Here is a 14144-nt window from a genome sequence, read left to right on the forward strand (position 1 = left end):
TTTGCTATTGACTTCAATAGATTTCACCCACGGTTCAAAGGAAAACAGGAAAAGGAAATCAGTCACAGGAAATTAAGATTAATTTTGTTAATATATTTTAGGTTGGCTGAACTAAAATAAAAGTTTCTGTAATTAACTTGGAAAGCAATGAACAAGCAGCGATAAAAATCTAAGTATGTGTTTTATATCTGACATAATGTCCTTACCTGTTTAGAAATTAACGTAGAGTCTCTTTCTTTTGAATGTACAGATATGTTGCAGTCATTTAGAAAGTTAAGTGCTTCATCCAATTCTTTTAACAATCTTTCATACAGCCCGCTTTTGTCGGTATATGGTCCACAATCTACCACAATCTCACATGGCTGAGAAGTATATCTTCATTGAGAGAAGCAAAAGATTTGGTCAACCACAGCTGTTGAAAGTCAGAGTTGTTTTTAGCTACTAAGGCTATATATTAAACAGGAAGGACAGCCATAACCAATTTGAGAGTTTTTAAAATTTTTTTGGTAGTAAACAGAAAAACAGAAAACAAATGAATACACAGTTTAAGATATTAAATAGTACATCAAAAATAGTGTACTTATTTTTTAATGCCTTAGAGTTAGTATCTCTCAAAAAAGACTACATAAATATAATTCACACACTATGCAGGAGCCAAATGCATATATTTGAATTTTTCAGGAGTGAGTGTCACAGTCATGTATGAAATGGATGTTACTTACCTGTAACTGAAGTTCTTTGAAATGTGTGATCCCTATCTATATTCCATACATGGGTACACATGCCTGCCACGTACCTGCATCCGGAGATTCTCAACAAGCAGTGCCCAATTGCTCTCCTCGTGCTCCAGATTGAGGGTGTAAGAGGCAGTGAGGGCCAATGCCTCTCCGGTTCATCTTCTTAACTGCAAATCCAATGGGATCCAAAGCAGAGAGGATGGAGGGTGGGTAGTGGACTAAAGCTAGACACCACACATCTTGAAGAACTTCCAGTTACAGGTAAGTAAGCCTTCCTTTCTTCTTCGAGTGCTAGTACCTATGTGTATTCCACATGTGGGTGACTGACAAGCAGTATTGAGACTGGAGACGGGGTTCGAGAAGGCTGGCAGTAAAGATGCTTGAAGGACTAAAGTCCCCACCGCTGCCACTGAAGCTGAGGCCTGAAGTAGCATGTAATGTTTTGTGAGTGTGTGACTGGAACTCCAGATAGCCATTCTGCATACATCCAGTATCAGTACTTCCCACAGAAACGCTGTAGAATCAGCTTGCTCTCTCGTTGAGCATTCCCTTACTCCATCCAGGGGATGGATACACTAGTAGTACGTGGTGATGTGACCAGAAATACATTTAGAGATAGAGAGAAACAGTCTTAGTGATTTTCTCATTGGTTTGGTCCTTTGGAAATAGAATGTCAGAGCACATCTGACATCCAGGGAATGAAGGTTTTCTCTTCAATGGAAAAGAAAAAGGTTTTGAGAAGAAAACAGGTAAGTGGATTGGTTGGCTGACAAAAAATTCAGAAATTACCTTAGGGAGGAATTTAGAATGAAGGTGAAGGGAAACCATCTCCTCGTGAAAAACTGTATATGGTGGGTCTGCCATGAGTGCCCCCATCTTGCTCACTCTTCTGGCTGAAGTAAAAACTAAAAATGCATCTTTCACAGAAAGGTGAGAACATAGAACATATAGCTAAAAGTTCAAATGGTGGTTTGGTGAGTACTAAAAGGACAAGCTTGAGGTCCCACTGAGGTAAGGCTTGACCACTGGCGGAAAGGTCCTTTATGAATCTCACTATTGTTGGGCGAGTAAAAATGGAACATCCATTTACTGGAGGAAGGAAAGTACTGATTGCTATGAGATGGACTCTCAGTGAGCTAAGAGAGAGACCCGAGTTCTTCAATGACAGGAGGTAATTTAACATGACTGGAATATCTGCAGAGTCCGAGGAAGGCTGACTGACCTGGTAGAAAAGGAGTACTTGTGGCACCTTAGAGAGTAACCAATTTATTTGAGCATGAGCTTTCGTGAGCTACAGCTCACTTCATCCGATGAAGTGAGCTGTAGCTCACGAAAGCTCATGCTCAAATAAATTGGTTACTCTCTAAGGTGCCACAAGTACTCCTTTTCTTTTTGCGAATACAGACTAACACGGCTGTTACTCTGACCTGGTAGAGAAGCATCTCCATTTAGCTAGGTAGCAGGTCCTATTTGACTCTTCCATATTTTAAAGAACATAAGAATATAAAAATGGCCATACTGGATCAGACCAATGGTCCATCTAGCCCAGCATCCTGTCTTTCAACAGTGGCCGGTGCTAGATGCTTCAGAGAAAATGAACAGAACAGGGAAATTGAGTGATCACGTCACACAGTCCCAGCTTCCGGCAGTCAAGAGGTTTAAGGACACCTGGAGCATAAGGTGGTACCTGACCATCTTGGCTAACGGCCATTGATGGCCCTATCCTCCATGAACTTATCTAATTCTTTTTTGAACCTACTTACCCCTTTGGCCTTCACAACATCTCCTAGCAATGAGTTCTACAGGCTATGTGCTTCATATGTTTGTTTCAAACATGCTACTTATTAATTTTATTGGGTGACCCCTGTTTCTTGTGTTATGTGAAGGGGTATGTAAAACTTTCTTATTCATTTTCTCCACATCATTTATCATAAAGCCCCTTATAGTTGCCTCTTTTCCCAGCTAAAGAGTCCCAGTCTTTTTATCTATACTCATACTGAAGCTGTTCCATACCCCTAATAGTTTTTGTTGCACTGCTCTATACTTCTTCCAATTCTAATATATCTCTTTTGAGACGGGGTCACCATACCTGCACACAGTATTCAAGATGCAAGAGTATCATGGATTTATATAGTGCCATTATATTTTCTGTATTATTTTCTAACCCTTTCCTAATGGTTCCTAACGTTAGATTTTTTGACTGCTACTGCACGCTTAACAGATAATTTCAGAGAACTGTCCACGATGATTCCAAAATCCCTTTCTTGAGTAATAATAGCTAATTTACAATCCATCACTTTGTATGTTTAGTTGAGATGATGGTTTTCCAATGTGCATTACTTTACACTTAACAACACTGAATTTCATCTGCCATTTTCTTGCTCAGACACCCAGTTTAGTGAGATCCATTTGTAACTCTTCGAAGTCAACTTTGGAGGTGATTGTCTGCAAACTTTGCCACCCCTTTTCCAGATCATTTAGGAATATGATAGAAAGCATTGGCCCCAACACAGTTCCTTGGGGGACCCCACTATTTACCTCTCTCCACTGTGAAAATGGAAGAGTTATTCCTACCCTTTGCTTCCTATCTTTTAACTAGTTACCGATCCACGAAACGACAGTCCCTCTTATCCCATGACTCCCTATTTTGCTTAAGAGTCTTTGGTGTGGGACCCTATCAAAGTCTTTCTGAAAATCCAAGTGCACTATATCAACTGAATCACCCTTGTCCACACACTTAACGACATTCTCAAAAAATTATAATACATTGGTGAGGCATGATTTCCCTTTACAAAAGCTGTGTTAACTCTCCCCCAACATATTGTATTAATCTGTGTGTTCTTTACTATAGTTTCAAACAATATGCCTGGTACTGAAGTTATTCTCAGGATTGTCTCTCGAGCCTTTTTTTTTTTAAATTGGTGTTGACTGGAGTATAGCTAATGTATCTGGTACAGAGGCTGATTTAAGCAATAGGTTACTTATCACAGTTAGTAGTTCTGCAGTCTTGAATTTGAGTTCCTTCAGTTTTGTCACCTAAAAAGAATGACTCAAGTGTGGGAATCTCCCTGACATCGTTTCCAGTGAAGACCAATGCAAAAAAATCATTTAGCTTCTCAGCAATGGCCTTGTCTTCCTTGAGTGCTCCTTTACCACCTTGATCATCCGGTGGCCACACTGATTGTTTGGTCTGCTTCCTGCTTCTGATGTACTTTTAAAAGAAAATGTTGCTGTTAGTTGTGTCTTTTGCTAGTTGCTCTTCAAAGTCTTTTTTGTCCTGAAGCAAGAGAGGGACTGCAGACCAAGAGAGCAAGCTGATGGGCTGAGGTAGACGGTTCTCATTTCTAGCAGGTTGATGTGCAGTCTGGCCTCCTGAGGGTCCAAGTGTACGGTCTGGTTATTCAGGTGAGCAAACCAACCCAGAAGGGATGAGTCTGTTATAATGGTGGCACTAAGAGTGGGAGTGTTGATGTGGACTCTCACTTGCAATGGTTCCAGATTCGACTACCAGGTAAGAGAGGTGATGATCCTTGTGAGAACGGTCACTCTGGTGTTGATGTGGTTCTGGTCTGGTGAGTAGATGGACCAGAGCCAAGCCAGTAGTCAGCATAGCTGAAGTCTGGCGAATCATGTCACATAAACGTAAGAGACCAAGTGGTCTAGTAAAGATAGGCATACTTTACTTGCAGACCAAAGACTACGGTTAATCTGTGATATCAGATTGCTCACTGACTGGAATCTTTCTGTGGGGAGGAAAGCTCTTGCTGAAATTAAGTCATGTCACTCCAATAAACTTTACTGTCTGTGTGGGGATCAAGATGGACTTTTCTTTATTCATGCAGACACCCAGCACTGCTAGAAGATAAAGCAGTAACATAGTCACCAACCTGACCTTATTGTTGGAGCAACTTATTGGAAGCCAATCATCCAAATATGGGAAACCTAAGTAACTGTGACGTCTCATTTGGACTGCCACCCCAGAGAAAATCTTTATGACTATCCTGGGCACTGTTGCTAGTCCAAAGGGAAGGACTAGCAACTATTGATGCGCTTGACCTACCAGGATCTGAAGAAACTTTCTGTGGGATGGATGAATATCTATATGAAAAATAAGCATCCTTCGTGTCAAGGAGTCATGAACCACTCTCCCCACATAGAGGAGGGAGATTATTGATGCTAGTGTAGCCATCCTGCATTTTGACTTTTGAATAAAGATATTCAATTGTTGAAGGACCAGAATGGGTATCCACTCTCCATCTTTCTGGAGGACTAAAAAAAAAAGTATGTGGAACAGAACCCTCTCTCGATACTGAGATGACAGTCATTCTATCGCCCCTTGTTGGAGAAGAGAACCCACCTTCTGGAGAAGAATCTGCTTGTGAAAGTGATCTCTGAAGAGGAACCAAGAAGTGGATCTGTGGGAAGAATAGCAGAGAAGTCTGATGGATTAACCATAGTGGATAATTTCTAGACTCCAAATATCTGTTGTGATAGCATTCCAATTGTGGGCAAAAAGTGAGAGCTGGCCCCCAAAGACATAGGGCTAGAAGTTGTTGGCATCAACAACGACGGGAGGTTCTCAACTGAAGAGTCAAAAGCAGCCCTTTGCAAGTGGGTGGAATGGGTAGAGGCCTCGATTTTCAGACCATGAGTCCTCTGCCACTTGCGCAGAGGCTTGGCTGGACACTGGTGATAAAAAGATTGTGGAGGGGATGGATCTTGGTCTATACACCTGCCTGCAGTGTTTTCTCTTCAGGGCCGGGGGGTAAATTCCCAGAGTGTGGATGGTTGATCTAGACTAGAGAGTCTTTCAACAAGCATAGAGAATCATCAGTTTTCTCATTAAACTGAAACTGATTTGTTGAATGGTGAGTCCTCTATATGTTCTGATCCTCCCTGGGGAACCCTCAAGAGTGAAGCTAAGACTTACACCTCATAACTATACCAGTGGCTACCACTCTGGCTGCCATGTCAGCTCCATCCACTGCAGCTTGTAGGGATGTTTTTGCCACTAGCCTGCCTTCCTCTATGAAGGACTGAAATTGGACTGTGTCCTCAAGGGGAAGTTTGTCCTTAAAGTCTGCAAGTCTAAAGTAGAAGTTAAAATCTTTTTACAGTAACAAAGCCTCAGATAGTAATATAGAATTGTAGGGTCACAGGAGAATACCTATCTTCCCAAAAGGTCCAACCTCAGAATCCTCCTCATCCAGGGTCGTTTTAGGATGTTGTGATCTTGCTCTCTCTGTGGCTGACTGCACCACCACGAGTTGGGCACTGGATGGATGAAAAGGAACTCATCTCCTTTGCCCAAGACCAAATAAGCATCTTAGTTCTTTTAGGTTTGGGGGTACAGGAGTCTGGGGTATGCCAGACCACTCTGGCTGGCTCCATGATGACTAAGTGATGCCACCTTGCTTGGACCTGTAGGTTGCAGAACATCAAGCAGTCAGTGCTGGGAATCCTGAATCTCCTCCAGTGGGTTCTGAAGGTCATTCACTATTCTCTGTAGTAGCTCCTGGTTTTGCTTCTGGTCGTCCAGTGAAGACAGTGTGATTCCTTCATCCAGAAATGAGGATGTTGGTATCATTGATACCTGTGGATTCAGATCAATTTCCTCCACCTCCTAATTTGACAGATCCAGCAGATGCCAAGTGGGAGAGGTGCCGCAGGACTCATGGATGGATCCTATGAAATACACATAGGAACCAGCACTCAAAGAAGAAAGTGAGCTTTGCAAGAGAATTGTTCAAGTAAGTTGAGATAAGGGCCCCTTTGTAAGTGTATGCTAGTAGATAAAGTGATTATACCATCTTTTACTTTGTCTTAACTAAAGCAACTACTTAAGTTTATACCAACCAAACGCGGTGGGGGGGCAATTATGATTAACTCACTGACTATGGATGCAGAAGTTGATGAACGTACATATTTTTCTTCTGCTACGTGACAAGCAAGAGCCATAGTGTTATTACTATTTATTTGTACGTAGGTAGCACCCACAATGTTCTTGACTCTATACCAACATACGGAAAACGGTCCTTATCTGCGATAGTATTTCTGAATTGCTTTTGACATTTTTTTCTAACCATAGTAACATTTTAAAATCTGCAAGACTTTGTAGTGGGAGTTGTAAAATCCTGCCAAAACCAGCTCACAGGTTATGACAGCTCCGATAATATGCTAGTTACTTTCCAAACATAATAAATTGTAGTCCCTGCCCCCAAAAGCCCTCAATCTAAGGAACAGCTGCTTTTCAGAAATCTCTTCTTAGGTAATTCTTCACAGCACCTTTTAAAAATATTTAAAAGCTCTCACTACTCAGAAGGAAACTTAGCATCAATTTTTTTTATAAAGCGATGGCACTGTATGTATAATTGTATAGATACACACACACATATATATACACACATGAACATTAAACACATAGCTACTAATAGTGTTCTTTCCTCAGTCTTATTGATATGAAAACACAGATATAAATTTAACACTGACAATTGTGTATTAAAATGTACCTATCTAAGACCACCAAATCAGTTGCAGTTTCAGCATTGCTCTTTAGGATTTTCTCCAGTTTCTGAATCTTCTCCTCTAACTCAGCAGGATCGCATTTCCCATTTAAAATGGAAGCTGTTAATCCCAGGATTCGAGGACAGGATGGACAGTTCTCACAGATCTGTGAAGTAAACCAGAACAGCAGGGTAATAAAACTGTCAATTCCTCCACCAACGCATCCTGAGTGCATCTTTACAGACGTCTGTTAGTCTATAAGGTGCCACAGGACTCTCTGCCGCTTTTACAGATCCAGACTACCATGGCTACCCCTCTGATTCTTTACAGATAGATATCTAGATCTCAGGTTCAACTAGTATTTCAGCACCAGGTGTCAGAAAAAGAACAATGGATATTTTCAATCTAATATAACTAACCAACTAAAGTTAAATTAGAAAATTAAAACATATTAAATATAAAATTTTAACTTCTATTGTTTTAGTAAAAGTATATAAAGGCAGAAATTTGCTAAACATTCTATTAAGTAGAGATATTCAAAGCACATAAAAGCAGTGTGAGGTACCTTGTCAACATTTATACCATAAAAATGACCACACTTTAAGTGTTTACATCATGTCAAAGGATTAAAATACCACAATAAAAAAATTAAACCTACCACATGATCCCTGGTTAAGCCTGTCATTCATTGGGGAAGGAGGGGAGGAAGAAGGAAGGATGAAGGCAAAAAAAAAAAAAAAAAAGATACAGAAAGAGATGCTCTTTGAGTTGCTTGGTTCACTTCAATTAGGGCAAATAATGCACAGGGTCAAAAATGCCCTCACAACAAAAGAAAGCTTAAAGCTTTAGAAATCAGTACCTAGGTATTTAAAAAAAAACAAAAAAAACACATCCACACTCTCTCAAATTTTATCAATGGCTTTTTAAAGGTTCAGTAATTCCATTTACTCAGAAAAAGATTCAATTTTAAATTCACAATAAAACTAGCTGCACTACTACATCAATTCCTGACAAATCACCAATGTACGTTATGGTAAATATACTGGTTTCACCATTCTATGTCATCACTGGTGTCCATTTAATCCAATAACTCTTCAGTAAATTCAGCATCCCAAAATACACTGTACACTTCCCATTGTTTCTCATCCTCAGCTTTGTACTGAAGAGGACTGACACTTAAGCATTTTATTTTAAAAACATGAAACACCTTTTAAGGTACAAATCCATATTTAAGCTGCCGTGCAAAAGTTAGAAACATTTCATGTTTCTAGTCTGAAATTTTACCACAAACAAGTGTTAAGTTCTTGTTTCCAAGCAATTTGCTTAATGAAGGAAGCCCATGTCATCTACATGAAATAAAATAAAGTGCGATTGTTCTTACTGCCCCAATTTTAAGTAAACATATTTTAAACTGGAACACTGTAATAAGAATATAAAATTACTTGAGATAAATACACTAGAATAAATTATCTAATCAAGAAACTACAGTATATTTACAATTTGTCTAATCAAAAACCTACACAGCACCAAATAAAACAATTTTATGAAGAGTTATATTTTTGAATAGCGTTAAAGCATTGACTACCAGTCGCTACATCACTCTGTCATAAAATGGTAGCCACAATTCAAATATTTTCTTTCTTGAGAGCAATATATACCAAAATGATTTTAAGTACTAATCTTTACACTAAGTCAAATTAGCCAGTGAGCTTTCACTAACAGATTTGTGATCTGAATCTCAGTGAAATTAGAGACGCTGAAGATAAAAAGGTTAAATAATGGTGACCTACCTTCATAATTTCTTGATACGGATGGTCCTGGATTGCAAGATGGCACTCATCAAACACCAGAAGATTAATGTTTGACAGGGATAAGTATTCATTTTTTAAAACATTCAAAATGACGTGACATGTCATAACCAGAACCTAAAAATACAAAGAGAAACGCAACAAATACTAGCTATTAGCATGTTACCACAAACATTACTAGCTTTTTTGACTGCCACTACACACTGAACAGATTTTTTCAGAGAACTATCCAGGATGACTCCAGGATCTCGCTCTTGAGTGATAACAGCTAATTTACAACCCATCATTTTATATGTTTATCTTGGATTATGTTTTCCTATGTGAATTACTTTGCACTTAACACTGAATTTCTTCTGCCATTTTCTTACCCAATCATCCAGTTTAGAGAGATCCCTTTGTAACACTTCACACCGTCAGCTTTGGACTTAACTGTCCTGGGTAATTTTGTATCATCTGCAAACTTTACCACGTCACTATTTACCCCTTTTCTCCAGATCATTTATGAATATATTGAGCGATACCGGTCCTAGTGCAGATCCTCGGGGAACCCCCACTGTTTACATCTCTCTATTGTGAAAACGGACCAGTATTCCTACCCTTTGTTTCCCGTCTTTTAACACATTGCTAATTAACTAAAGGACCTTCTCTCTTATCCCATGACTGCTTACTTTGCTTAAGAGCCTTTGGTAAGGGACCTTGTCAAAGGCTTTTAGAAAGTGCAAGTATTGTACTCTATATTGACTGATCACCCTTGCCCATATGCTTGTTGACACCCTCAAAGAATTCTAGTAGATTGGTGAGGCTTCATTTCCTTATAAAAAAGCCGTGATGACTCTTCCTCAACCTATTGAGTTAATCTAAGTGTCTGATAATTCTGTTCTTTATTATCGTTTCAACCAATTTGTCTGGTACTGAAGCTTGGCTTACCAGCCTATAATTACCAGAATTGCTTCACGAGCCTTTAAAAAAATAAATAAAATCAATGTCACATCAGCTATCTGCCAGTCATCTAGTACAGAGGCTGATTTAAGCAATCAGTGACACAACAGTTAGTAGTTCTGCTAATTTATATTTGAGTTCCTTCAGAACTCTTGGGTGAAGACCATGTGCTCATGGTGATTTATTACTGTTTAATTTAATCAATTTGTTCGAAAAAACCTTCTCTATTGACACCTCATTCTGGGACAGTTCCTCAAAAGTGTCACCTCAAAAAATGGCTCAGGTATGGGAATCTTCCTCACATCTTCTGCAGTGAAGACCAATGCAAAGAATTCATTTAGTTTCTCCCAACAGTCTTTTCCCCCTTGAGTGCTCCTTTAACACCTTGACTGCCCAGCAGTCCCACTGATTGTTTGGCAAGCTTCCTGATTTCGATGTATTTTAACTTTTGCTGTTAGTTTGTGTCTTTTGCTAGCTGCTCTTCTAAGTCTTTTTTGGCTTGCCTAATTATACTTTTACATTTGACTTGCTAGTTTATGCTCCTTTCTATTTTCCAGAGTAGGACGTTAGATTTCCAATTTTAAAAGGATTTCTTATGATTTCTCACTGCCTCTTTTACTCTGTTTAGCGATACTGGCATTTTTCTGGTCCTCTGTTTTTGTTATTATTTGGGGAATACATATAGTTTGAGCCCCTATTACTGTACCAATGTTAACCAATGGGACACAGTATTATGAAGGTACAAACTATATAGAAATGACATAGTAGGTTGTGCTGGTGAGGGAGTGGCACTATATGTGAAAGAAACCATAAAGTCAAATATAGTACAAATATTAGAGTAACACTGAATCTCTATGGATAGAAATTCCATGCTTGAATAATAAGAGTATAGCAGTAGGAATATACTGCCAACCACCTGACTAGTGTGGTAATGGTGACTGTGAAATGCTCAGGGAGATTAGAGGAGATTACAAAAACAGAAAACCCAATAATAATGGGGGATTTCAACAATACTAATATTGATTGGGCACCATCATCAGAGTCATGGAAGATAGGGTGATTGAAAAAAGGAATATTGGAAGCCCAGCTTCTCAAAGACACACAGTGGATACTCTCAGGAATATTGCATCTCTATGTTTGCCTCTAAATATCCCAAGTATGTTGAACTTTGCACTGAGCATGAGAAGGACTTGGTCAAAACATAGCATTTAGTTTGGGTAAAAATTAGTTTCTTCCCCAGACCACCTGCACTGTAAACTTTTCACTTTTTTGGCAGTTTATATTACATATCTTACCTCATGTTTAGCAAATTCTTGATTCCACTTCTCCTTTGTCCATGATTCAATTATTTCTAAAATTGAATACTCCCCCACCTTCAGATCTGAATGGGTCCTGACAGCTGACACTTGCTGAGCAACTTGATTTGCTTTAAAAAAAAAAAAAAAAAGTTTTCAGTTACAAAATGGCAAAGAATTTTTAAATACTTTAGTTTTAAGAGTACATGCCATTGTATCCATGAGTTTTATAACACCTTTAAAATTAGTATAAAACTAGATATACACAATTATAAGACAAAAATCAAGCACCATACGGAGAAGCATAGCAGCTCACAATATACCATTCCATATTTGTCTCTCATCCCCCACCAAGAGAGATCAGAAATTAAACATTTCAAAGTAAACTGGCCTTCACTCACTTCTTGGTCTGGTCTTGGAAACTAGCAAAACAGCAGAAAAAAAAAAGTGGAGTTTCTAGTGGACAAAAGTCATGGGGGTAAAGGACATGAAGAAACCTTCAAACTATGTCTGACTGAATAAATGTAATTCTATCCTGCAATTTTGTGCAGAATGTCAGAAATAAAACTGGTCACTTTTATCTTACTTTTATTAAGTATTATTCCCGTAATAAACACACACACACCAAACAAATAAATCCCATTTTTTTCTTACCTGAGTTGACCAAGAAAACTGTTCTCTTTCCATTTTTGTTGAAGTCTCCCCTGATCTGATAGGACAGCTCTTTAGCAAGTAGTACTGCAATAAAAGTCTTCCCTGAGCCAGTGTTTAAACAGACTATCGTATTATGATCCAAAGCTGCTTCAAGCAGTTCAACCTAGATTTGCAAATGATAAAAGTCAGTATTTGCACAGGTGGAGTAATTAAAAACAACGAACAAAAGCAAAAACTGTCCACAGAAGTTGTACCTACATGAATTGTGGATGAGCCAATGGGTATTTTTAAAGCTAACTTAGTCCCCAATAACTACCACTGACTTTATAGGACAAGAAATTTATTTACCACAAAGTACATTGTCAGGTTTCACTCAAAACATGGAAACAAGTTATCAGCTCTAGCTTTTAAAATACAACCTGGTTTATATAGTACCTCACTTTGCTAGTGCTGTAAATATCTGATTAAATAAATCTTTACTACATGTAATGATGTCCCTAGTTCGATGTCCTTGGTTTAATTGCTGCAGATGACTTCTGGATCTAAAAATATGAGTCTCACCAGCTGAGCAAAAGGACCAGATCCATTAGCTCAAAGGCAGCAGCAGTCTCTAATCTCTACGGCCACGTCTACGCTACCTGCCGGATCGACAGGTAGTGATCCATCTACCGGGGCTCGATTTATCGTGTCTAGTGTAGACAAGACATGATAAATCGATCCCCGATCGCTCTGCTGTCGACTCCGGAACTCCACCAGGGCAAGAGGCGGAAGAGGAGTTGACGGGGGAGCGGCAGCCGTCGATCCCACGCCGCGAGGATGCGAAGTAAGTGATTCTAAGTCGATCTAAGATAAGTCGATTTCAGCTACGCTATTCTCGTAGCTGAAGTGGTGTCTCTTAGATCGATCCCGCCCCCAGTGTAGACCAGGCCGATGAGGCGTAGCCATTAGAGAAGGACAAGGAGCCATACCGTGTTAACATGGGTTACACATTTATACTTGTATGGCGTCTACATGTTGAAATACTTGTATGATTCACCCTAGCACAGCGTTAGATGAAAAATTTATATCACCTTAAAGCAAAATTTATTCTGACAGCTGGATGACCAACATTTTAGGTCATCAAAGCAGCTGTTTCAGATCACTCCTCACACATAAGGCTTTCAAATAATTAAAGAAATTAGCATGACAATACTCCTGAGCCATGCTTTCTGGCCAATTTGCAAACTCAACAGTGGCTGGAACAGAAAAATAATGTCTTGAATTTCCAGTTGACTAGAGGTATGGTACCATTATCATTGCTGCAACTGTTAAGAAGTAGAGTGAGCACTGCAATAAGAACATAAGAATGGCCATACTGGGTCAGACCAAAGGTCTATCTAACCCAGTATCCTGTCTGCCGACAGTGACCAATGGCAGGTGCCCCAGAGGGAATGAACAGAGCAGGTAATCATCAAGCGATCCACCCGTCACCCATTCCCAGCTTCTGGCAAAAAGAGGCTAGGGACACTATCCCTGCCCATTCTGGCTAATAGCCGTTGATGGCCTATCCTTCATGAATTTATCTAGTTCTTTTTTGAACCTCGTTATAATCTTGGTCTTCACAACATCCTCTGGCAAAGAGTTTCACGGATTAACTGTGCATTGTGTGAAGAAATACTTCCTTTTGTTTTAAACCTGCTGCCTATTAATTGCATTTGGTGATCCCTAGTTCTTGTGTTAAGAAGAGGAGTAAACAACACTTCCTTCTTTACTTTCTCCACACCAATCATGATTTTATAGACCTCTATCATAGCCTCCCTTAGTTGTCTCTTTTCAAAGCTCAAAATTCCCAGTCTTATTAATCTCTCCTCATATGGAAGCCATTCCATACCCCTAATCATTTTTGTTGCCCTTTTCTGAACCTTTTCCAATATATCTTTTTTGAGATGGGGCAACCACATCTCCATATAGTATTCAAGATGTGGGTGTACCATGGATTTATAGAGGCAATATGATATTTTCTGCCTTATTATCTCTCTCTTTCTTAAGGATTCCCAACATTGTTAGTTTTTTTGACCGCCACTGCACACTGAGTGGATGTTTTCAGAGAACTATCCACAATGACCCCAAGATCTCTCTCGAGTGGTAACAGTTAATTTAGACCCCATCCTTTTATATGTATAGTTGGGATTATGTTTTCCAATGTCCATTACTTTGCATTTATCAAC

At 39.3% G+C, this 14144-nt stretch overlaps 1 protein-coding gene across 19 annotated transcripts in view; it reads right to left on the bottom strand.

Moving 5' to 3' along the window:
- DICER1 (dicer 1, ribonuclease III) overlaps positions 1 to 14144 on the bottom strand; it is a 102741-nt gene that overhangs the window by 47769 nt on the left and 40828 nt on the right. For all 19 annotated transcript variants that reach the window (XR_006291473.1, XR_006291475.1, XR_006291474.1 and 16 more), the window contains 5 exons: positions 11938 to 12100; positions 11284 to 11414; positions 9032 to 9166; positions 7247 to 7407; positions 207 to 375 (listed from right to left, as the gene is read on the bottom strand). Coding sequence is in view for 16 of the 19 variants with exons in the window: in XM_037900887.2 (XP_037756815.1) it covers positions 207 to 375; positions 7247 to 7407; positions 9032 to 9166; positions 11284 to 11414; positions 11938 to 12100 (759 nt within the window). In the remaining 3 variants the exon portion in view is untranslated. The remainder of the gene's footprint in view (positions 1 to 206; positions 376 to 7246; positions 7408 to 9031; positions 9167 to 11283; positions 11415 to 11937; positions 12101 to 14144) is intronic.

Source organism: Chelonia mydas, chromosome 6 (assembly GCF_015237465.2).
Source record: "Chelonia mydas isolate rCheMyd1 chromosome 6, rCheMyd1.pri.v2, whole genome shotgun sequence".
NCBI classification, from domain to species: Eukaryota; Metazoa; Chordata; order Testudines; family Cheloniidae; genus Chelonia; species Chelonia mydas.